A 24,501-nucleotide genomic window follows, 5' to 3' on the forward strand; every position below is an offset into this window, starting at 1 on the left:
TTTACACTGTACACATTAGATACAAATGGTTTGATATCAGATTTTTTTTTTTAACCTATACATTGCAAAGAGGATACGATACCCACGTGGAGGTGTGTGCAGAGAAGGAAATAATCCATTTACAGGCTCCTCCTCTGCCTCCACCTTCTCATTACACAAGCAATTCTTTTTTTTCTTTTTTTTTTAATTATTTTATAGAATTTGTTTTAAATGTTACATCATCTCAAGAAAAATACTTTTTAAAACCATAGAATTTCATTATTTTTTTAAATTTTTTTTGTTTTTTTTTTTAATTATTATTATTATTATTATTTTTTTAACCAGAACACACGAAAAGTCTTTTTTTGGAAGAACTTTTTTTTCAAACTCGGTGTTTGTTTTTTTTTTTCTCCCTGGACAGGTCAGAAGGTCACCCAGCCTGACCAAAGTGACCCAACCCTGCCCAGTGCACCCCCAAACACGAGGAAAAGGGGGCTGGAACCCCAACCCCTCGGAGCCTGGAATGAAGGAGCCATAAAAACCCTTCCCCTTCCCGACGTTCCACTGAACGGAGCCACCACGGTTGGTGTCGCTTTTTCAAGTACTAATTGAATGATATAACTTTTTTTTTGTTTGTTTTAAAAATTATTTCTTTGAAATAATATTCCTATAGTCAGAAAAAAATACACCAGGTTTGCAACTGATTGAGTGTAAACAAAAAAAAACGTATTTTTGGATATGTACATGGACGAGTCTGCCCAGAATTCAAGGGCGACCTGGCTTTCAGTAAATAGCTTTCTAGCATCACTAAATTTACTGGAAATATATTTCAATCATAGCTCTACGATAGATTAATTTACCACCTTCCACTCGCCCACTACACTGGGCTTTAAAGTATTTTTCCTCCCTACCTCTCTCTCACTCTTCTCCCTTAGGTAGTGTTTTCCTTCATTGAACACTGGCCATTCCTTGCTTTAACCAGGCTAAACCCAGGTGAGAATTCCTGAAAATGCAATATATCCTTCCCTTCCCAGCTTGGACACGGATTGTGAAGAGCTTCACTTTTGATTTCTAGGTCAGAAGAGTGAGAGGTCTGTAGATAAATAACCCCACAGTGGAACGGAGTTGGATTTTGAAGATATTCTACTGTTCCTGGTCCTTTATAATTTAATCCCTCCCCTCCCCAAACCTAAAAATAAATAAAGTATCTCCAGACCATTCATATCTACATGGACAGGTAACAAATGCATGCATTCATCCCAATCCACTCTGACAGGAACTCCAGGTAGACAGAAAACTCCAATATTTATACGAGACTACAACTGTGTGGTTTTGTGGTCGTGGTTTTTTTTCCTCCTGCAAAGTCCCAGTTTACGAAGATCAAACAACAAAACACCCCAACTGGTCACTACGAGGTGGTTTTGCTGGCAGGGCCGAGCCTGCCCTCGGTTGTGTATCAGTTCCTAATGCAAAAAAAGATCCTGTAGTCTTCCTTAAAAAAATAAAATAGTAAAAAAAATAATCACACACCGACCAGTAGTTACTGGGCCACCAAACTAACACTGGCTTGAGGTTACTCTGTGTTCACTGTTCTTGGATGTTCCCAGGTTTTGGACTGAAGCTGCCGGAGATGCCGATGGGTGGTTCAGTTCCGAGCGCCGCAGAATCCACGTGTGCTGTGGAGGGACAGGAGCACAGCACGGGACTGGTCTGAAGGGAAGCGGAACCGGGGGGTTGGCAGGCTGTGGCACGTTTGTCAGGCCGAGGGGGGACGAAGCCAGAGGAAGAAGAAGTGCTTTTGTGTCTCTCAGAGGATGTTCATGATGGCGTTGTAGAGCTGGGTGAGCACCACGAAGTGCACCGGCAGGCAGGAGCTGCGGTCCTGGGTGGCCGGGTTACACGTGAGCCAGGACAGCGCGTTGTACTGCTCCAGCACGAACCTGCGGGCAAACAGCACTGCTCAGCCTGCCACACTGACCCAAAGGGAGCTCTGACAGCACTGCCAGGGGGGTTGGCAAAGCAGGAACCTCACTGGGAAGGAGGGGAAGCAGAGTTTTCTGGTTTGCAATGTCTGAACTGGAACCAAACTGGAATGCAGGGCCTCCCCAATTGGAGAGTGTGGACTCTTAAGAGGTTCCAACGCCACTGCCTTCAAAGCCCTGAGGCTTGAGCACCTCTAAGGTGTTCCACAGCCTCTCTGGGCAACCTGTGCCAGTTTTTTATCACCCTGTTCCTGGGATCCTGTGTCTGATTAGACTTTCTCCTCTTGTAACTTACGTTGCATCTCATCCCTTCCCTGTGCACTCACTGCATCCTCCTTTTCCTCAATACCCCAAGACAGCTGTGAGAGCTCAGTCCTCTAAGAGGGTGCAAATTCAGATCTTCTGGAATAATACACTACCAGTTTCCCAAATTAGATTACTCTTCCTGCTCCCTGCTGATACTCTGTTTGCTCCCTGGTGTGTCCTGCACTTTGTGCTCTCACAACACAACCTGGAGGCAAACAGGCCTCTGATTATCCTGAACAATCCAACACACTCTCTGTATTAATTCAGGATCAATATCTCCTTTACATCCCAATTCCTAAGATAGTGGTATCAGGAGGGTACTTTTATCTCCTGTAAATCCATTTGGTTGGGTGAGTAAAAATAATTACTGGCACAGCCCAGATGGGACCCCGAGTGAACAGGACAATGTGTGGGAGGCAAACCAAGGTGTGTCCTTGGTGAGGCTGAGCTGTCTCTGAGTTTCCTTTGGATTGCTGTGCACAGGGGTAGGAAACCCACTGAATTCCCCCTCAAAGCCCTGCCCTGGGGGGGAAGGAGGCAGCAGCTGGAGCAGATGCCCCACTGCCCACAGACACACGTAGGGCACAGCACAGTTATAAACTGCTGATAAAACCCACAGATAACTTTGCCAGGTTGGAAAGATCCCTCTGAAACCCCTGAACTCAGTCCCCAGACCTTCAGGGAGGAAATGCAGAACCTAAAAGGTGTTACCTCAAGACATCTGATGTAGTTTTAGAGTCAAGGGGGTGAGGAACTCGCTGAGAATTTCTGGCAGGTAGGAGCTCGTCTGTCTGTGCCACAGAGATGTGGTGATGTAGTGAGGCCTGTGCAGAGGGAGAAAGCAAAAGTTAATCCTCATATGGCAGGTTCTGCTCAAGATTCCCAGGGAACAGATCCATTCTGGATCACCTCAGGACAGCACAGCAAGTTGGCAGTTCTGGGTTGGACACACCACGACCACGTGTATTTCCAAGTTAATGGTTACTTTTTTAATAAACTTCTCTTTTTGACTGGAATCAAGGATCTTTAAAAAAAGAACACTGAATTCTGTTCTGCATGTTAGTCAGGGAGGAAGAGATGAGGGGAACCCTTGGGCTGTGCCAGTGGTTCTTTTGGTGTTTCAGTAACAAACCACCCTGAGTCTCCAGGCTCTCCCAGCAGCAGGGCATAAAAACAATAAAACTTCATCTCTAGCTCCAAAACCAAGGTGGTTTATTTTTCATATTATTTTGACATCTCCCTTGTGTGGGTTTAAAGAAATGCACACACTTGAGGGACATGTGTCCATAAAGGGCAGAGTGTGAGGCCCAAGGCTCAGTGCTGTGGCTGTGAGGTGCTGCCTGAGCCCCAGCCTGCCATGGTGACTGTGGGTCACTGCTCACATCAGCCCTGGAATGGCTTTGTTTGCCTGAGGAAAGAATTTAGTTAAGAGACTTGAAAAGATTTTTAGGATTTCTTAATTAAGCTGGGAGTGGATCAAGAAAGAGGTACTAACTTTATCATTCTGTATGTTGTTTGAATGGTTATGTGATGCCATTCAAGACAGATTTTCCCCCTGCTTTTCACCAGCTCATATTTTTTGATTCATTCACACAAGAAGCTGCAGGAGACTGCCCAGGGCTCAGTGGATCTCCAGCAGCTGAACAAGGTCTGCTGTGGGGGCCTCACAAGCTCTGGGGGGAGGTCTCAGGTTCACCCTGACACCACAGTCTCCAACGTGCAACCTGTACAAGCAGGGCAATAGCAATGGATAGTAGCTGCTCCATGGAGCAGGACAGACCTTCAGGAAGAGGGGACACTGGTTCTGTGCCTGAGGGCAGGAGGACCAGAACCACTGCGGAAGGTTCTCAGCTTTGGCAGTCGACACGAAGTATCCAAGGGCCAGAGGCTGCTGCTTCAGCTCTTCGGGGGCTTCCCTGGACAGGAGACGTTCCCCTTGGCTCTGAAAGAGGAGTTGGAAAGGCAGCTCTGTTGGTTTAGGTCATTACATCCCACTCCAGTAACAGTGTTTTGTTTGCTAATTACTGTCTTATGATTAACGAGCCACCCTTTAGTCATTCATGAATCTTGCTCAAAGTTGTCTAATCCCTTTTCCCCCCCTAGTTGGTTCTCCAGGCTGATGCTCCAGCAGCACTGCAGATTCCCAAACAGCAACACCAACTTCCTGAAGTGGATGGAGAACATGTGGAATTTGATGCTACAGAGTCACTCAGAGGTACCAGGCTCTGGCTGTGACTCTGAACAGCTCCCTGAGTGCCCCTGGAGAGCAGACCAGTGTGGGACTGGGCTTTAGAAACTCTCACAGGCTTCTCCTCTGCACATCTTCCTGCCTCCAGCCCTGGAAGGATGTGCCACACTCCAGTGTGGGAGAACAGAGGATCTGCAGCTGGGTGAGGTTGGTTGTGTTGCTTTTCCAGGGAGTTACAGTGATGGCTTTGGAAAAAACTGCTGCACTTCTGCTCCTGGCTCTGGCCCCTTGCACAGCAGTTACTGTGCTTGGATTACATTTGTATTGCCAGGCAGGGGAAGAGAGAGGAAAATATGTCCTGCTTTTCCATTTATGTCACTTATTCATTTCTATATAGACTCCATCTTTGCAGTGTTAGTTACTCATGTTGTTTTATATGGACCAAAGAGTTACTTGGAGAGGAGAGAGTTAAACAACAAGAAATGGACTGTAAAACTAATTTCTTCAGACTCTGAGTCACTCCCTGTCAGCAAGTGTGTTTGTGATTTTATTTCTGTGCAGTAAAGCCCAGATGAGCCTTCCATTCCCAAGGCTGTGGGACAGGAGTGCTTGGTGGGAGCTGTCCTGTGTGTACACATATCCTGAGCTGTCATGATCCACAGGGATCTCCTGAGGTCTCCAAAGGTGCCTGCCAGCCCATTCCACAGCATATTCCTATTTTAAACGTGTTTGGAACACACATTTTGGAAACACTCTTTCTTATTTTACTTTTATTTCATAGAGGAAAAACCCAAAAGATGCCTGCAAAGTGTTTTAGCTTGTAATTTATCCCTGCAGAACTGGGAGAGCAGCTCACTTAATCTATAAATATCTTTTATGTCAATAGGTTAAAAAAACCCCTAAAATGTTCCCCTGCACAGAAAGCAGCTCAATCCCAAAGCCTTCACTGCAGGTCCTGGTCAGGAATCCCAGGAAGGCAAGCATTCCATGGAGCCTGGAGCAGGCTCAGCCTGGCCTGGGCACAGCCATCAATTATGGGACACAGGGACAGGCCTGACCTCCCGCCCCACGAGGGGATGATCACACGCTGGGCCTGGTTAAAAACAGAATTACACTGCAATTACCAGGCCTGTGTTAATGGTTAATCTGAATTACTCTGTCCAGGTCTCCCCTGGCCATTAACTCCCAGGGCTGCTCCCGAGCAGCTCCACGGGGAGTGAGTCCTGTAAAGGTGTTTGTGGAAGTGCTGCAGAGCAGACACTGGAGTGAACTGAGGGGAAGGAAGGGCCCTGAGTGAGGGGTTGGGATTTCTGGCTGCAGAGTTTGGTCACAGAACTCAGAACCTTTTGTTTGCCCCCGTCCCATTCTGGAGTAACCAGGGCCAGCCCCGTTCCTTACCTTTGGAGGGGGAGCTGCACCATCAGCACAAAGTGCTGTGGCCTGAGCTCACAAACTGCAGTGTCAGCACTTCTGAGGCTGAGGCAGGAGCCCCTTCTCCCTCACACCCTGTGCTCAGCTGCCACTGAGGCATTTTGGTAGAAGTTGTAAGGAGAATATAGACAGGACACTGTCCTTCCAGGGGGTGACAATGCCACCATTTAGCCAGGCGTGTTCAGGGAGTGGGAATTCCTGTCCCAGGACACCTCATCCACAGGAGGGAATGCTGGGTTCTTAGAGCAGCACAGGGGAGTATCTCGGTTGTACCTACACCTCCTCTCAGTATCTGCTCTGCACTTCCTCTCCTACCAGATTTACAGTCTCCCCTGAGACTTTAAAGCCACCAGTGATAGTCCAGATCCACATCCAAGGAAATTATTCAGATCACTAACCCAGAACTTTTAACTGCAGGGTGTTCCCTGTTTCTGGTATAAAAGTTAGGCTGTTTCTGTAATAAAATACCGTATTATTTAGTAAAGAAATAATATGCTACTGCTTTTAATGTACTACTTTTAGAATAAAACTTCTCCAAAGGAAATTATGAAGCATCAAACTTCTACCTAATTGTGATGGAAACCATTTTAAGAGAACAGCTCAGTCTTACACAATTAAATGCAGGAGTGAGAGTTCCATTAAACCTGATCTAAGTTATGTGAAAGTCAATTCAAAAAAATACCTTGAATTATCAAAAATAATTTGCATTTTAAGTGATCACTGATGTTGGAACTGACTTTATAAAAGCCACTTCAAACAGAAATTACTTACAAACACTATGTGCTCTGGGCTAAATATTCCTAAGAAAACAACATTTGCATAACCATCCAGCACCTGTGGAGTTTCCATGGGCAGGGTTTCATCACTGGGAGAATTATCTCCCTTCTTGCCTCCCTGAAATCTCTGGGAACAGGGCTGTCACTGCTTCCTTTCTCTCAGAGACTTGTCACTTTGTGCCAGGGATGTTCTGTGTGAGTGTCCAGAAAGGAATGGATGAGAACAGACTGGATTCATGCAGGTCATCAGCTATGGCTCTGCCACACAGAAATAAAGCCTCTCCCTCCTCCTCCTCTCTTCCTCTCAGTTACCTTGTACACCAACAACTAACGTGGGAGATGCAAACAGTGACTGCAGAGCCCCTTCTCCAGCAGGACTGAACCAGCACCTTCAATGTTAACCTGATTTTTGCTGGCTCTTGACCTAATTATGTGTGAGAACCTACAGGAAAAAGTGATTTTGTTGGAGGATTTGGGTCTTTCTTCGTGTTTCATTTTAAGCAGCAGGTGCTCCAGCCTTACCCTGCTGTGATGGTAGTGAGATCCCACTCCAGTGCCAGATGGTGATCCAGGGGAAGGAACTGGGGAGGAATTTGGTGAAGAGTGAAGATTCCCTGTTATTAAAATTCTAATGTCATTGTCCATGTCATCTGGGAATGGGAGGTCAAACATGTCATCTGAAAAAGAAAAGAAAGGAAAATCATTTCCAACGTGCTGTACTCTCTTTTTTCTGAGACATTTTTGTAATTTATTACCGTTCCCTTTAATTTATGATCATTCCCTTTTTTCTTTTACATACTCTCCAGGCAGATGAAAGCAGAGATAAACACTTCAGTGTTTAATCCTCCTCAGAACCTTTGACTGCAACCGCAGAGACTTGAAAGGGAAAGTTGGCAGAGGAGTGCTGAGATAATGAATTTGAGCAGTGGCCGTGCAGGGAACAGAAATCCTGCTGCACCAGCTCCATGAAATCCAGGCTGAACTTTGGAACAGAGAAACGGGCACCTCTCTGCAGCTGCTCACAGAAACCCAGAAACAAACCCCTGAGATCCATTAAACAGACCCCTGAGTGTCACCGGTGCAGGTGCTGCTCCTCAGCCCTTCGGAATGTTCGCTCCCAACTCTGGGAACGGCCCTGGCAGCTCCCAGGAAACTGTCCCATAGTCCCTGAGGGCAGCAAGGCTGCTCCCCCTCATGTGGACTTTGGGATTCTTTCACATGCTGCACCAGGATTCCCCACAACGCAGCTTTTCACATCCTACTCCCATGCCAGGAATCCCATCAGCTGCATTATCCAGCTGGCTGGTTTAACCTGGGAAGGGCTGAAGGGACAGGGAAGGGCTCTTTGCTGCTCTGACAAGTGCATTCACTACTCAGGCACTTGCACATGGGTTACAATGCCATGAGTAAGTCATGGGAGGGAAGGATGAGGCACCAGAAACACGGAGCAAGGAATTACAGCCAGCACAATGTGGGCTAGAGGGGGATTTCCTACCCAGATTTCTCAGCAGGCAAGGATATTTAAAGTGTATAATGACATTTAAAGTACATTATAGGGGGCAGAAAGGGATAGTGGGAGCTGTCTAAATTAACTGGATTAATTAGAACTGCAACCAAATTTATATTAAAACATGAAGCCCTAAATAGAAGTTGTGCATATCATAATAAATAACAATTTCTCTTGAAAAAGAGGAATTTACTCCACACGAAATGGAAAAGGATGTGTGTCCAGAACTAACTTCACCTGAAGTCCCAGTACTGAAACAGGTAGGTGGTTGTTTTTCATCTCCTGAAGAGAACCTCTGGATTGCCAGGGCAGTGACTTAACTGAGGTTTATGAACTTGTGTCCTCCAGCCTCAGTAAACAAAGCAGAGCTCATGTCATGCTCTGCTTCGCCTCCAAAGCATAAATGAGCTGCCTAATGGCATAGGAAGCAGTTTAATCATTAAGGAGGACAGAGTTAAGAAAATTAAATTTAACACCATTTTGGAAAAGGCCAGTCCTTGTACCTGACTCTAATTAGCATGTGCAGCACTGAAGGGCAGGTTAACCCAGGTTAATGTTTGTCAGCACAGCACTGGGGGGATCCCGGGGCCTCCAAGGGACAGGGATTGAGAGGGGCAACTTCCCTCCATGGGGCCCTCTGACATTCCAGATCAGAGCACACCCTTTCCTTAAAACTGTGGGCCTGCCCTCCTCTCCAGACTGTGACTGCCCTCCTCATGGAATACTCCTACTGCACCTGTTTGTAGGGACTCCTGGACTAAATTTCTTTGCAATCATTTAAAGGACTTGTGACAAAGCAGGAAAATGCTCATTTGATATCAAGTATTAAGCAGAGTCTTGCTGGCACAAACTGCAGGGCTCAATGTGTGTGTAAAAGCACTCTGGGGGCAGCAGGGAGTCTCAGGTTGGGCTATTTTACCTATTTTACAGGGAGATCAAAATTCTACAAGCCCCTCCTTCCTCCCAGCTCTGTGCATTGCTGGGAAACAAGCTGGTCTGACCCAGCCACAACAACAAGGAAAAGCATGGTCTAGTCTGTGCCATGGTTGGGCCACATCCCTTTGGGAACAAATCAGTGTGATTATCTGAAAGCAGACCCAGGGGGAGCACAGAGTGTTACCCTGCACCTACAAAGCCCTGTGTAGCTCACTGTGAGTTCAGCTGGGTGCTGTGGGGTCCATGGGGGTGTTTATTCCCACTTGGTTCAGCTCTGCTGAGGTTCTGGAAAGGTCCCTCTCACCCCCCCAGTGCCACTCACCGTTTGTGGGGCTGAACCCATCCTCGTTGGGGTAATTTGCTGGTGCCACCTGGATGGTGGCAGAGGTTGGGAACACCAGGATGTGTGTGCAGGAGGCGTCCTGGGGGGTGTTGAGCTGGGACGACTGCAGGTTCAGCGCCGTGCTCCGGCCAAACACGGAGCCCATGGTGACAGCATCTGCCAGGGCACAGACAGCACAGACCTCAAGGTGCAGCCCCTCCCAAATGCATGGGCTGTGTTAGTCACATTCCTGCCCATCCCACCTGCTCTGAAAGCTCATACACACATTTAAAGGGTCTGATCTCCAAAAGAATAAATTCCTGGAAGAGCTTAAAACTCCAATCACCAGTTGCACAGACAGTGCTCAGCCCCACCTTTCCTGCCATTCTGCTGCCCCTCGATCAAATATTTACTTGCTAAATGAGAAGTCAAATTGATTTTTCATACCCTCTGTATAATTATGAAATATACCCCACTTTGGTTGATAAGTAAAAAGCCTCACTTGCCCTCTATTTTCTCACGTTACAAACCCTCTGCTTTGAGATTTTCAAAATATTCAACTTGATAAGGAATTTTCAAGCTCAGTTAATTCTGTTCCATGTACTAATCTTTTCTTTCTAAACATGAAAAAGCCCAGAGTGGTTTGTAAGGATATGTTAAGGGGATGGCACCACATCCATTAAAAACTATGTGCTTAGGTAATACAAAAAGAGAATCTCAACATTTAATTTGATTTCAACTTAACCCCATGGGTTGCTGCTATGAGTGAACTCTCTAAATAACTCCAGCACATGAGAAGGCAAGTGGGTTTACTCTTATTCCCCTTTCCAGAGGCTCCTTCTCTTCCCACTGCAGACTCCTCCGTGCATGAGGGTGTTGGCAACGTCACCTTCCAGCCCGTGGGAACGGGGCTGCCTGAACCCAGGGAAAAGATCAGCAGTTCAACAGTCATCTTGTCACTAAGAACCTTATACAATGTAGATTTTAAGGCATCAGTCTCCCCCCCCAGGAGCCTGCACTCCCAGGGTAGCACCTCTCCATGGTATTTTAAGGAATTCTCCTGGCTCAGCCTATTTTCTGCCCCACGTCACCACGCCAGTCAAGGCCCTCACAGCAATCCCAAGATTACTGTGCTTATGTGATGAGATCAAAGCCCAGTTTCCCTGGCATTGTAGCAGTTGGATAAACATACCTGGCATGACCACGAAGGAGCCCTGTGGCTCCATGGCGACCAGGCAGGCACTGAGGATGGACGGGGAATCTGCCGCCGAGATGCCGCACATGCGGCAAACCTCCTTGAGCTGTTTGCTGATTGTCTGCAGGGAACACTCCCCCAGGAGGATGCTCCAGTCTGCAAGGGAAAAGCAGCACGGTAGGACAGAGGGAATGGGGAGCTGACAGAGCCAGCACTCCCCTGAGAACAGCAGAATACTCAGAACACTTTCATTTCCCCAGCCCCGAACTCCCCCGCAGTGTCTCCCCTGCACACTGGGTGCTCAAACACTTCCTGCAGTGTTTTATTTTATTCTGTGGCAGTTTTCCCTTGTTCAGTAACTCTTTTTGCAAGATTTTTTTGTTTGTTTAGTGCTGTTTAAGTTGAGGAATCAGAATTGAATCCTGTCTGTGTTTCTGTGTCACGATAACTGTTGATCAGAGCTTTCCTAACGTGTGACGAGGTCCATGACTTGGAAGGACGCTGTGTAAATCCTGCAGGGAGTAATGTCAAAGCCAGGCTACAAACAGGCAAAGTGTTTGTGCAAACCAGGAATTCAGTGCCAGGGAAGGACTGCAGCCTGCTCCCCTGCAACCCCTGCTGCCACAGCCCAGGAGACACCAGTTGGGAGGATCAGGTACTTTACACTCACATCCACTTGGTGAAGGGGGCATTGGTGTGAAAACAATGGGGTGGGGGATAAAGGGAGAAGAAAGGTTTTGGCAGCCCTGGTGTAGATTATCACAAACTTCTGAGGAGACAGCCTAGCCAGCCTGGGTATCTGCCTTCCCAACCAGGTTTACCCTCAGTAAAGTCTATCACAACAAACAACAGTTTATCCTGTCTGTGATAGAACTTGGTGCATCTTGTTTAACTTGTTGTAAAGTCACTGTTTTGAGAAGCAGAGAGACAGGACTCTGGAAGGTTAAGCTAAATTCACTCAATCTAATTCACTACACAATAGCAGAGTGCAGGTGATGCAAAGCTGTGAGGAATGGCTGAGTCCCCACCCCTGGAGTGCTCAAAAGCCCTGTGGATGTGGCACCTGGGCACATGGGATAGTGGTGGCCTTGGAGGTGCTGGGGGAACAGTTGGACTCGATGGTCTCAGAGGGCTTTTCCAACCCAAAGGATTCTCAGGTTGTGTGATGATCACTCTCAGGGTTTTAGTTTTACAGGTCAGTGATCAGTTCTGAGCCCCCCCTGCCATTCCCCACCTTTGAGCTCCCCGTGGCCCAGCCGGCCCAGCCGCCCGATCACGACCCTCCAGGGCAGGGATGTCATCTGGACAATTCCAATGCACCATTCCCAGAGCTTCTGCAGCCCGATCTTCCGGGCAGACAACTTGCTCCTCCTCGACCTGCGGGTTGAGGAAGGGAAAAAAACAGTGAGAAGAGAATCAAGGACAAGATTTCTGTTCTCTATAACTCTGTCACTGCTTAAGCTCTGAGGAGTTCTTACAGTTCTGTGCAATCTCTAACAATTTTACTGCTCATAACAGGAAAAAAACGTGTGTGCTTTCAGTACTGTTGCTGCAGTGACATGCAAGAGGTGTCAAACTGCTGAGCCACACACCAGGTGTTCTTCAAGGTAAGAGTTGTAGGCAAAACAGTTGTACAACAAGCTGTAAAACAAGTGTGACTCAGCAACTTCCTCCTCTGCAGATCCTGAATTATCAGAGTGCTGACTGAAATTATCACTGTGACACTATCACGATCTCTTCGGCATGAAATAGGGCTGGAAGGGATGTGTGTGAGGGGTGACAGGTGCCACGTGCCAGGCAGGGCCAGCAGTACCTGCTGGGCACGTCGATGTTGACGATGCAGGTCTCCAGCAGCTCCCCGTGCAGGTCGGTGCAGGACGCCAGGAGCCAGCGCTGGTCGTGGGACAGGCAGTACCCCACAAACAGCACGTTGTACTTCTGACTGGCCTCCCCAAAGGTCTCTCCCAGCTCTGTCTGCTTGTCTTTGATGGGTGCCAGGATGAAAGGAGGTGAGTACAGCTGGATGGGGCTGGGCCTCTGCAACAGAGACAACGCGATTGTCAGCACACAGATCAGAAAGTATTTATCACAAGAAACACTGGCAGTGAGTACAGAGAGAGGGGAATTTGAGACAGTAAATAAGTTCAAGGCATTCCTAGTCAAGAGAGATTGGGAAAAGGGGGGTTATAGATAACTCATTGCTGTAGTTAAAGCTGATGCACTTCAAACCTTATCTAAAGACTTCTTTTTATGTACAGGTACGAAACCAGTCCTTGGACCAGCCTCTGACACAGGCAGGAGTTTAAACCTCCTCAGCTGTCAGATGCTCCCATTCCTTAACCATCTTTGAGGCCCTTGGCTGGATTTGCTCTGTGTTTGTTGTTCTGAGGAGCCCAGAGCCAGAGGAGAGGAGAACCAGCACCTCCCTGGCTGCCCTGCAGCACCTTCCCAGCACAGCCCCACTGCCCCTGCCCTGCTCCAAGGGCACAGGGCTGCCTCACATCCACCGTGGCCAACAGGACCTCCAGGTCTCCTTCTGCAAAGCTGCTTCCCACATGGTCCCCACAAAGCCATCTTTGCTCTGTAACTCCTCTGTGGAGAACAAATGTGATGGGCCTGACCAAACATGCTCCATAACTAAGAAATAGTCAGAGGGGTTTCTTAATTTTTCAGCAAAGTTTGGGAGTCTGCAGTGCAGACTGAGAGCAAATGCATGTAGAGAACAGATTTGATTAATTAATTGTGCTAAATGCAAGTGGTTCATGAAAACATTTTCCCTTTTTTTGCTGTCTTTTGCATCTTCAGGAAATTAAACGTGAATTGCAAAGTGCAAGTTAATCAGCTCAGAGGAAATGTAAGGAATGGTGTTTTCTCAGAGACAGGAAGGGATGTCCAGTGTTTCTGCTCCTGTCCCTTCCTGAAAGAACCATCCCAACCTGGCAGGAATGGAACTATCCCAGCCTGGCAGGAGAGCAGGAGCATCAGTTCAAGGGAGGGAGATGCTCAGAGGAGTCTTGCAATTTTTTTACCCTTCCCCTCACACCTAAATAGCTTCAAGTGTGACTGTTGTGACCTGCTGTAAATCCACCCTGCTGAACAGACACCTCTGAGGGAAGCAGAGGAGGGACTGTGAAAGGGAGATGCCTGAGGCCAGGCTGCTCTCAGGAATTCCCAGTGAGACATTATGGATTCCTGTGAGCAGTGGAACGTGCCAATAGGTTGGGTCTGTGATGATTTTGATTCAAACCCAACAAGCAGGCCTTTATCCCAAGGTAAGTGTTGAAGTGTTTACTGTCTATTAAACCTAAATAAAATATTCATCGTTATCCTTCAAAGAATGCAAAACATTCATAGAAAGTAGGATGGATTATCCTTCTTTTGAAATCCCTGAGATTCCAGAAACAAGGCTTGAATATTTACACTTTAAAAAACAGATGAAAGACAAGCCTGTGGAAAGAGGGGGATTTCTCCATTACCTCAGGGAATTAATATACCATCTGTAATTAGGCACAGGAACTTATTTCATATCTATGCATAAACACAGAAATACAGGTTGGACATAAACTCTTGGTGGAGCACTGGAGACTAAAACCACAAAATGACTCAGAAACCCCAGTAACGATGTGCATTTTCTCTTCTTTCACACTGATCTTTAACCTTTTACTTTATGACTCAAAACCAGGAGCTTAAAATGTTTTGAAAGCAAGTAATCTGACATTTTTCCTACTATTTTCTATTTAGCATTAGTTTGTCTTTTCCCTTTATATTATCATAGTCTGCTGCACCTTGAAAAGAACACTCCCGCCCGTGTTTTCTCTACTCTTGTTTTGACATCTGAGCAAAGTGGTCACAGTTTATCAGCAGCCTTTCACTCCCTTGCCCCCAGTACCAACCTCAGGGTTTTTGAGGGTCATCTCAATGCTGGCAGCTGGCCCAAAGCCCGTGAGGGACTTGATGTGGATCTGGGTGGGCAGGGGCCTCCTGCACTGGCAGTACACGGAGAACGCCAGGGACTTCAAGTGCTGGATGTAGAAAACCTGCTCATCCTTCATTGTCTGCAGCATGTACTGGCAAGGCACAATCTGGGGAAGGCAGACACACCATCAACAGGACTGAAAGGCTTCCCAGGGCTGCTCATGAACATCAAACCAGACCCACAAGTTCCTTAGTCACTGAACACCCAGGACAGTCGGTGACACCCCATTATTGGCAGCACAGCTCCTGCCAGGGAGCATCCCTGGGGCAGGAATGGCTGCACACTGCCTGCATTCCCTGGGACACAGCTGCTGCTCCCATCACATTGAGACAGTGAATTTTAACCTCTTTAATCCTCAGTCCAAAATCAAACACCCCAATTAAAATGCCCTGAATTGTTTAAAACCCGTTTTTGTGACCAACACCTCCATTTGCAGGTGGCTGAGCTGCACAGTCTCTGCTGTCCAGGCAGGTTTGGCTCCATGGCTTGGGCTCAGAGCCAGGAATTTTGTGCTGGACACGTGGGAATTGGCACTGTGCTGTCACTCTTAAGGAGTGTAGAGAGCACAGTTAAGATGCTGTTACAATGATTTGTGTGGTTGTTTCTCCTTTTCAATTCAGTCATGATTGGAAGCTCAGCCACCTTATGCTGCTGCTCAGCTTTATTTAAGTCATGTGAAGCACCACCAGTGAATTCACATGTTCAACCAGAGCTACAGGGAGATTTGCCTGTGAGATGAGTTTGGTGGTTAAGACCCAAACTGCACAACAAGAGCAGGAAGAGAAATGGCACAAAAGTAAACAAAGCACGACAAAAATCAGGTTTCCAGTTCAGATACATTTTAAAATTAGAATTAAATCCCTGTAACCTGATTGTTTTAATGTACTGTTTTTATTGCACAAGTCCCACACATGGCTCTGGAAGCATCTTTCCTTTTCCAGTGAGAGCAGGAACTGTCAATGCAAATATTTCTGTTGTAGCCAAGACTGCAAGACCCAAACAGATTCTTTAAACAAATATTTTCAGTAGTAATAAAACTTAAGTATCACAAAACTTTTACTACTTTATGGTTCTTGCTTGAACCATGAGAACTTTGGCAGCACATTCTACTACTAAATGTGACTGTGTGTTTTTAAAAGACAGCTTTACCCAGGAATTCCAGAAGCTGGGCTTTCCCCTCTGGATAGGAATTGCAATAAAGCTGCAAACATTTGGGGTGGATTTATTCTGAAGTAACTGCATATTTGGGTGTGCTGTGGTACAGCTGTGAGAATGTGGTGCTGGGAACTAGATCAGTTACCCTTTACTTAGAGAAAACTGCTGTTTTGACTTAAACTGGCCAAATATTTTGAGGAACAAAGAGTAAATGCCCAGAAAACAAACAATACTGAGAAAAAGGGTCAGTCTGCTGCTTGTCTGATCCCAGCCTCAGATCCAGTGTCGATGTGACATCACAAGAACTTCCAATTCTCTCTTTTTTTAATATATATAATTTGAAATACTTCTGAGCCAAGGTGAGCACACCTGAATGAGGCCCACAGAAACCCTTCCCACACTGCTGCCTGCCCGTGCTGCACATGGACAGGCACAGCCTGTGCCCTCTGGCCTCCCATTCTCCCCACAGTTATTCAGCCTCTGGCACAGAGCAGCCCTGGCAACGCAGGCAAGGCTGGGCAAGAGGCCAAGCGCTGCTTCTGGCTGCACAAATTCAATTCCTAAGCAATTCCAGAGTAAGTAACTATTATTATATGCCAAGTTACATGGTAAATTATTTTTAAGCAGCAGATAATAACAGTACAATAGTTATATTATGCATTAAATGTCTGGTTTCACATACTTCTTTTGGATTAAACAGCATAAATCAAGGGAATATAAACAGCAAACAACTCAACATGTAGAGCAATCAAAGGAGCAACTGGACATTTTTGGCAATGGCAACTCAAGTTGCAACTGAAATAACTGCAATCCCTCTCCAGGAAGCACCAGGAGACAGATCTGACACAGGGATACTGTGGCTGCTTTAAATTTTTCCTCATCAAAAATCAAGGTGTTTTTTTTAATATGTAACCTTGTACTGCCAAGAAAATAATTCCTAAATGTCACCTAAATGTTCTATGTCATCTCCCACCCTGTACCTTTGAGCACCGTGTGTCACAGACGTGCTGTGACGGGGGGACTGTGAGGACGCAGGGAAAGGCAGCGCTACCTGGAGAATGAAAGAATTCCTCATGTTCTCAGGCAAGTTATCCAACATTTCTGTGTAGCATCTCATGAGACTTAGGAGCCAGAAGTTGGCTGAGGCAGACTCCTCCTCTGCAGTGTAGGTGAAGGGGTCCACCATGTAGATGACCACAGCAGGGGGGTAGGCGTTGCTGTCGGCGGCCTCCGGCTCCGTGGGGACCCCGATCCGCTCCCGCTCGGGGACCCTGCACACACACACACACACACACACACACACACACAGAGAGGGGACAGGCACAGGAACAAGGGTCAGTCCTGCTTTTCTCAACACTCTGAGGGGCTGAGGTGGTGGTGGGGAAAAGGAAAGTACTGAGGAACCCTCATGTCCAGCAGCAAAACTAAAACCCATGACGACAGCGACAGACAGGACTTTTACTCATTGCGGTTCCCTAACCCAAAATTCCCAGTTTTAGTTGTGCATTAAAGATACACAGAGTCTAACATAATCTCAATTTAATGCAATCAGAACAGATTATGCCTGAAGATTATGGAAGAGCTGACTGCTATTAGCTCTGTGAGTTTTCATGTAGGTGCTTGCCTGGGTTTTGGTGCAGTTTAGGGGTTTGCTTTTGGGAGAGGTGGAGGGAGGAACTGAGCACAACAAAGCAATATTCATGGAGCCTGAAGTCCTGTTCAGGCACAGGGAAGGTTCCAGTAGTAATGGAAGGAGCAACTGAACGTTTTTTACTTGGTAAAATGCTCCTCCAACCCCAACCATGAGCAGGAGGCTCAACATCTGTAAGTGATCAAAGCAGCTCAGACTTTGTCAGAAGCTGCTGCAGCTGCTCAGAGGGTGTTTTGCAGGGATCAGTGAACAGATGTCTCAAGGACAACCCACACTAGAACAGGATGTGGGCTTTTCCCTCAACATACAGGAACTCCACAACACACACCGTGACTATTAGCAATATGCATTATTATGGGAGTAATGAAAAACATGTTCCCTCAGGAAGTTACTTACACACAACGTCAAAAAACCTTTCCCTAATTTTTATGGGTGGCTGTTCATAGTGAAGTCTTTAAAAGAGTTGTGCTGCTGAAATTTATTTTAAAGTAACAGGACTCCAATCGTGTTTCCTGACCTCACAGTGTACCTGCCTGCAAAACAACACCTGCAATATAAGAAAATTAGAAAAAAAAAGTAATCTGTGGCTTGCACTTTGCATCTGTCAACATTACAGGTGTGATGGAGCAAGAGGCATCCAGCTCCATGGGATATCCTGCAGTGCCTGACACAGGCAGGCCGAGCCAGCAGGTTTGGCACAGCACCTGAGAACCCCTCTGTGTTGGTGGTGCTGCAAAGACAGGCCAGGTGGGGAATCCTAGAGATCCAACACCCACATCCCTGCAGCTGAACAGGCTTTGATTGTCGTAACAAAAAAGGGGAGGGTTGATTTTCCAACTCCCCTTTATCAGGGACTGCTACAAACGACCCAGAACAGGCCCTGCTCCACTCCCACCGGCCAGAGGGGCCTCCCCTTCCCACCAGGTTTAAAGATTGTGAGCTGTGTGAGAGGACAGAAAGGACAGAGGGTGTAACGAGGAGCTCTGTGTGAGCACTTCAGCCACTTACCCTTCCTGCCCCTCCTGCTGCTGCTGGGGAAGGCTCTGTCCCTGCTCTGTGTCGGCCGCGGGGCCGGCGCTGCCCTGGGATCGCTCTGCTGTGCCCGCCCCGGTGCCACCGCCCTGCCCGGGGCCGGCATTCCCGCTGAACCCGGGCGTGGAGGAGCTGCCCGGCATCTGGGCAGTGCTGGGGGTGGCAGAGGACGCTGACAGCTGCGGCACGGAGGAGCCAGAGGAGGAGGTGCTCCCGGCGGGAAGGCTGGTGGTGCCGGCGCTGGGCGTGGAGCTGAAGGAGCTGCCCGGGGCCGGGGCGGCCGAGAGACACGAGGGGTTGGAGGGAGCGGGTCCAGCGTTCCCGGGAGCTGCCTGTGCCTGGCTGGCTGGGGCAGGAGTTGGGTACTTGGGGGGCAGCAGCAGGCTGCTGTCCAGCTGCAGGGTGGCTAAGTAAGGTGCTGCAAGGGCAAGGGAAGAGGAGAGGGGGTTAGTGACAGTCCCATCAGAGGAACCCGCAGCAACCAGCAGGTCAGACAATGCTTTCTGTGCTTTTAGAATGTTCTAAGAATATACAAATGCTAATGGATTTCCACTGAAAATGTTTGCTTTGGAATCCACTCTTCAGAGCTTCAGTTCTGACTGATATGTATCAAATGTCTTAAAAACAGGGCTGATTTTGCAGAGCTCTGTGACTCTGTGGACACGTCCTGATCTCTGCCCAGCCCATGTTGCAATAACAGTGTTACACAGTGCTCAGCTCTGCAGTCTAGGACAGGTTATCTCTGTCAGGCTGAAAGCCTGGAAGTCCTTTTTGTCTGAGCTACAACAATGGCAAACTTTATTATAGTTATTTCTGCCCCTCAGTATCAGAAAAAGAAAGATCACAGTGATTATTTACAAGTAATAAGTGAAAATTTCTTATTTATTTACTCTCAGAGGTGGTAAATCACTAGTGGGGAAGTTTCCAATGCTGCCCTGCCAGATGCCTCAGGGGCTTGGAGCAACCTGGGATAGTGGAAGGTGGCCCTGCCCATGGCAGGGGGTGGAACGAGAGGAGCTTTAAGGTCCCTTCCAACCCAAACCATTCTATCATTCTGTGATCTTTATGATATACAAACACCTTATACCAAACTGACTGCTTTAAAGGGATAAGAATCAGCTTTTGAACCTCTGACATGATCCCCAGAGTGATAAACAACAACAAGAAGGAGGCAAATTTAACATGGAAGGATTAGGAAATTAGGATAATAGCTTTTTAATTTTTAATTAGATGTTAATCTGCGCCTGAAGAACCCCCCCCCCCCTTATTTCCACCTCGTGCAAACCCCTCCCAGCCCCCCGAGCAGCCGTGGCCGGGACTCACCAAGGTGATGGCGGCAGACCTGGGCGTAGAGTTTGAGCCTGGAATGATTGTCCCCGTCCTCGGAGCCCCAGGGCTGGGTGAGCCACTCACTGCCCAGCTCCTCGGGCAGCGTGGGGGCCGCGCTCCTGCCCACCCGCAGGATCCCGTCACGCAGCACTTTGCAGATGGGCTTGTGCTGGCCCAGCCTGCACATCTGGGGAGGGACAAGAAATGCTCGTGGGGAGATGCCAAGCACCTGGTTGGAGCCTAAACCCTTCGTCCCCGCCACACACCTCAACAGATGGATTTTAAAAAAAGGCTGCGTTTGACTGTGGATTGAACTGCACTGACAGCAGAGCTGAAAGAAGGGCAAAGGGGGGCAGCGAGGCTGGGGAAGGGGCTGGAGCACAAGTGCTGTGAGGAGCAGCTGAGGGGCTGGGGGGGCTCAGCCTGGAGAAAAGGAGGCTCAGGGGGGACCTTTTGGCTCTGCAACTCCCTGACAGGAGGGGGGAGCTGGGGGAGGTCGGGCTCTGCTCCCAGGAACCAGCAGCAGGACAAGAGGGCACAGCCTTGAGCTCTGCCAGGGGAGGTTTAGGCTGGACACTGGAAAGAAGTTCTTCCCAGAGAGAGTGATCAGACACTGCCCAGGAGGGGGTGGAGTCACCATCCCTGGGGGTGTTTAGGGACACACTGGATGTGGCATCAGTGACATGATGGTGTTGGGTCACAGGTTGGACTCGCTGATCTCAGAGGTCTTTTCCAACCTGGTTGATCCTGTAAGGAATCTTAGGTACTGGGGACTACAGCACCTGCACACTAAAACAATGAATGGCTTTATGTCCAGCTTAGCAGTTATGAGAAAGCAGCTCCTGAGTCTGCCCCTTGCCCTTTAGGCTTGGTTGGGCCATGGCTGTGAAGCTGCAGCTGCACTAAAGGCACTGCCACATCCTCCGTGTGCTGTAAAGAGCAGGTGGCAACACACACCCCAACCTGCCCAGAGAATCACAGAGTGACTCAGCCAGCACTGCTGGAAAGCCCTCAAAAGGAAAGAAAACCCTTCTTCAAATAGTTGTTACTTTAAACAACACGGATTTCTCCTGGTGACCATGCACTAGGGCAGAAGGGACATTTGGGGAGCAATAACTCAGCGTGGGTCCCATTTCCAACCTCGTATACAGCGCTCAAGTCCCTGAAGAAAGTTTTGGCTCCGTCGAGCAAGGCCTCGTTTTCCGGACACACCACGATGTAGGCGACGTCCCGATGGCCCCCGTATGGGTCCAGCAAGAGCCTCTCCCAGAAGGGCAAGGAGAAGGGAGAGATTGTCAGGAAGTCCTTGTCATAGCCCACGAGTAACGTCGGGATCGGGAGAGGCTCCGGGGATTCCTCAGAGCCTTCCAAGAGAAAATAAAGAGAGAAGAAATGTTAAAATAACTGGGAATCACTAATCCCTTCCCATGGTGAGTCTCCTGCAAGTCTGATCATCGAGTGGAAATGTGTGTCAAGGGTGTGCCATCCCTATAAAACACGTTCTCACACGGCCCTTCTTGGAAAAAATATTCCATAAAGGAAAAGAGATTTATCTGTCCTTAAGAAATGTCACAGAATCAAAGTTCAGTCAGCCAAAGTGGAGGGAGCTGATCCAAGCACCACTTTGACTTCCCCAGAAAGCTGCAATAAAACATCTCCCAGTGTACTCAGAATACAGGTACTGCCCTTCCTGAGGCTTCATGTCCTGGTTTTCCTTTGTCACATCCATAACCACAGCCCAGGAGTTCCTGTTCTGTCACAAGTAATAACAGGAAAACACAAAATCTGATCTTGCAGTTCTTCACCCACCTCCACCTGGTTGTGCAAAATTACTAAAGCTCAGGCTCATTTATTCCCAGGTATGTAATACCACACAAAGTTATCACAATTCCATAAATTGCCTCCCACCACTCTCCACAGGATGTGCTCTGAGCATTTGTTGTCCCCATGGAGAGGATTATTATCCAGGGTAACAGGGTGACTCCCAGACACTGAGCTCAGGGGAAGATATATTGCTGAAAATGTCAAGCTAAAATATACCCAAGTAGTTTCTGCAGAATGTAATTCAACTTTATTAAAAAGTTCAGTAAAATTCACTGACTCTCCATCAAAGGCTCTGCTCCATACTCTGTGGGAATTTTGGTTTTATTCTCTGGTAACAATTGGCAAATCCTAACTCTTAAAGTCACAAATTACTAGAAGTACTCCAGCACAACAGCCTTAGTCAGTGAGTCACCCCCAGTTGTCTCAGCCCCAAGGAAAGCACCAACATATCAAATACCAACAGAGAGGAAATGAAGCTGTAGGAAAAAAACTAACCAAGACTGCAATGGTTGAGCCTGAAATAAGAAATACAGATTTTAATGTCAGTCATTACTCTGCAAAGGTGCACATGCGAAATCTGGTTTGTAATTTGGATTTCTCAGAGGTGTCACAGACAGATAATTGAAACAAAACTTCTTATTAAGGCTATGGGAAGCCTTAGAACAAGGAAACCCCTGTGTGGAGAAACCACCCCCGAGTTTTGTGGACTTGCAGAGCTCACACAGCCCCTCTCCCCGTTGGGCTGTGGCTGATTTTAGCAGCCCCCTCTGCTCACGTTGTGTCTGCACCAGGTTGCTTCAGTCTGAGCCCGACCCCACACTCAGATGGGGGCTGAGCCTCACCCACCCCTTCTGCCCTCTGCAAATGTCCCTCAGTCTGGAAGGGTAAAGCCTCCACCACGCTTCAAATGCCTTTCAGGGCACTACAAAGCCATGTGAAGAGCCCCCCATGACCCCAAGCTGTATGAAGAGCCCCCTCCTCACACATTTCCAGAAGAAAGGACCCATTTCCAGGAAACTCTGCTTTCATTCCAGCTTGGCGTGGCCCACAGTGCACCTACCGTAGGTTCCCCGTCCTGCCATCTTATGGAATTGCTGCCAGGTGAGTGGTCCCTGCACGTGCTGGATGTTCTCCCAGGTCCTTCCCGTTCTCTTCTTCTGGATGGCATCCTGGAGGAAGGGCTGGAGCGAGAGCAGCATGCGCACCACGTCCTGGGAGGAGAGCATGCTGATGTCCAGCACTGCAAGGACAAGGAGCACCATCACTTCAGGGAGGGACACCAACAATCCTTCAGAGGGGACAACATTTTCTGTGCATTGTGCCTTCCTACTGCTCTGCACGCTGCCCATGGAATTTGGGCAGCTCTAATAACCTAAGGGCGTTTAACGTGGGGCTTTCTGAAAACATGGCTGCAATGAAGCTGTCACCACAGCCCTTACACACCTTTCAGTGCTGCTGCTGCCCAGCTCAGCTCACAAGATGTCAGAGCATCTTTAAACAGGTAATATTTAATTATGAAATAATTATTTTTCCCTTGACACTTTTTTCCCCTAACTCTTGTGTACAGAGCAGTTCTCTTCTGCTGACTGCTTTTACCCTTCTCTGAAAAATGAGGGGCCATAATCCTGCCTTCCCCCAAATACCTGGATTTGTTTTGCCTCTCTGCTTCCCATTTGTGAACTTCCACACAGACTCTGTCACAATTTAGACCACAAAGTCTGAGGACAACAGGATTGTTGTACTTGAGATGTAACCAGATTATTGGTACTTCAGATATCATTTATAAAGCTTTCAGAACTCTCCTTTATTTCTAGCGTGTTCTCAGGCCTGTCACTTCCCACATAGAGATTAAGTGGGTCATGACTGCCGAGATCCAAAGGAATTCCAGGGCCAAAGGGTGGGTTGTGCCCCTACCGTTGCTGTGAGGCCAGGAATGGACGGTGGCACTTCGTACGAGGGCCTCGTCCACCTTGCCCCCCGTGGGGTTGTCCACGTACTGCCGGCCCTGCTCCAGGGCGTTGAAACACTCCACCCAGGAGTCGTTGCTGTCGGCCTGCAGCCGGTCGTAGCTCCAGCTCGTGCAGGGCAGCGCCTGCCGGTTGTTGGAGGACATGTAATCCAGGCAGCTCAGCGACGTGAAGGGCTGCGTGTGCTGGTTCTGCAGGAGCAGCAGGAGGCTCATGGGGGGCTCCTGGCTCCTCCGGGCTCCCTCTCCCATCTGCGACATCAGGCCACTCTGACAGACCATCAGCCTCCGCTCCGCGGCCTGGCCGATGTCCGAGGTCCTGCCGAAGATGTCGAGCTCGTCCTCGATGAAGAGCCCAGAGTTGTAGCCCAGCTTGCGGTTGATGATGGCGCTGAAGCCGCAGGTGCAGCGGTACTGGTCCTCGTTGGACGAGTCCGGGATGTAGAGCCCCACGTCGGCGCCCTTGATGTTCATGTTGCAGGCGCAGACGCAGCAGCTGTCGAAGTTCCTGTCCTTGAAGATGTTGAGCACGGAGTCGGAGAGGATGAGGGTGACGTACAGGCTGTGGGCCTCGGGGATGGGCTGCACCGTGCCCGGCTCCACCGAGTTCAGGGGCCGCGTGGTGGAGGGGGTGGAGGCGGGGGAGCCCTGGTCGGTGCTGTCGTACTTGACGGAGCCCTGGCCGCTGGCGGTGCCCCCGCCCCGGGGGGTGCGGGGGGTGCGGGGCGTGCGCGGGGTGGGCACGGAGAAGCGGGGGGTGGCGGGGGACGGCAGCACCCCCGCCCCGCTGTTGCTGGCGGGGGCTGCGCTGTTGAGCGTCACCGGGGTGCTCATCTGGGGGGTGCTCATCTGCAGGTAGTCCTGGTCCGCCAGGCTCCCCACACTAGGCACGTTGCTGCAAGGAACACACGGGAACAGGGTCACAGCCCGTCACAGACTGGGAAAC

General features: G+C 48.6%; 1 protein-coding gene across 1 annotated transcript in view; it reads right to left on the bottom strand.

Annotated features, from left to right (window-relative positions):
- Positions 1–377: 377 nt before the first annotated feature.
- The window catches only part of MED13L (mediator complex subunit 13 like), a 179,660-nt gene continuing 155,536 nt past the window's right edge, over positions 378–24,501 (bottom strand). The window contains exons 17-31 of the mRNA XM_027696888.1: positions 23,504–24,450; positions 22,650–22,829; positions 20,906–21,129; positions 19,760–19,952; positions 18,413–18,854; positions 16,805–17,024; positions 14,516–14,704; positions 12,436–12,659; positions 11,857–11,999; positions 10,620–10,778; positions 9,428–9,604; positions 7,185–7,339; positions 4,048–4,209; positions 2,979–3,091; positions 378–1,919 (exon numbers count right to left, since the gene is read on the bottom strand). Coding sequence (XP_027552689.1) covers positions 1,787–1,919; positions 2,979–3,091; positions 4,048–4,209; positions 7,185–7,339; positions 9,428–9,604; positions 10,620–10,778; positions 11,857–11,999; positions 12,436–12,659; positions 14,516–14,704; positions 16,805–17,024; positions 18,413–18,854; positions 19,760–19,952; positions 20,906–21,129; positions 22,650–22,829; positions 23,504–24,450 — 3,661 coding nt within the window. The 3' untranslated portion in view covers positions 378–1,786. The remainder of the gene's footprint in view (positions 1,920–2,978; positions 3,092–4,047; positions 4,210–7,184; positions 7,340–9,427; positions 9,605–10,619; positions 10,779–11,856; positions 12,000–12,435; positions 12,660–14,515; positions 14,705–16,804; positions 17,025–18,412; positions 18,855–19,759; positions 19,953–20,905; positions 21,130–22,649; positions 22,830–23,503; positions 24,451–24,501) is intronic.

This window comes from Neopelma chrysocephalum, unplaced genomic scaffold, assembly GCF_003984885.1.
Source record: "Neopelma chrysocephalum unplaced genomic scaffold, ASM398488v2 Primary Assembly neopelma1_116, whole genome shotgun sequence".
NCBI classification, from domain to species: Eukaryota; Metazoa; Chordata; class Aves; order Passeriformes; family Pipridae; genus Neopelma; species Neopelma chrysocephalum.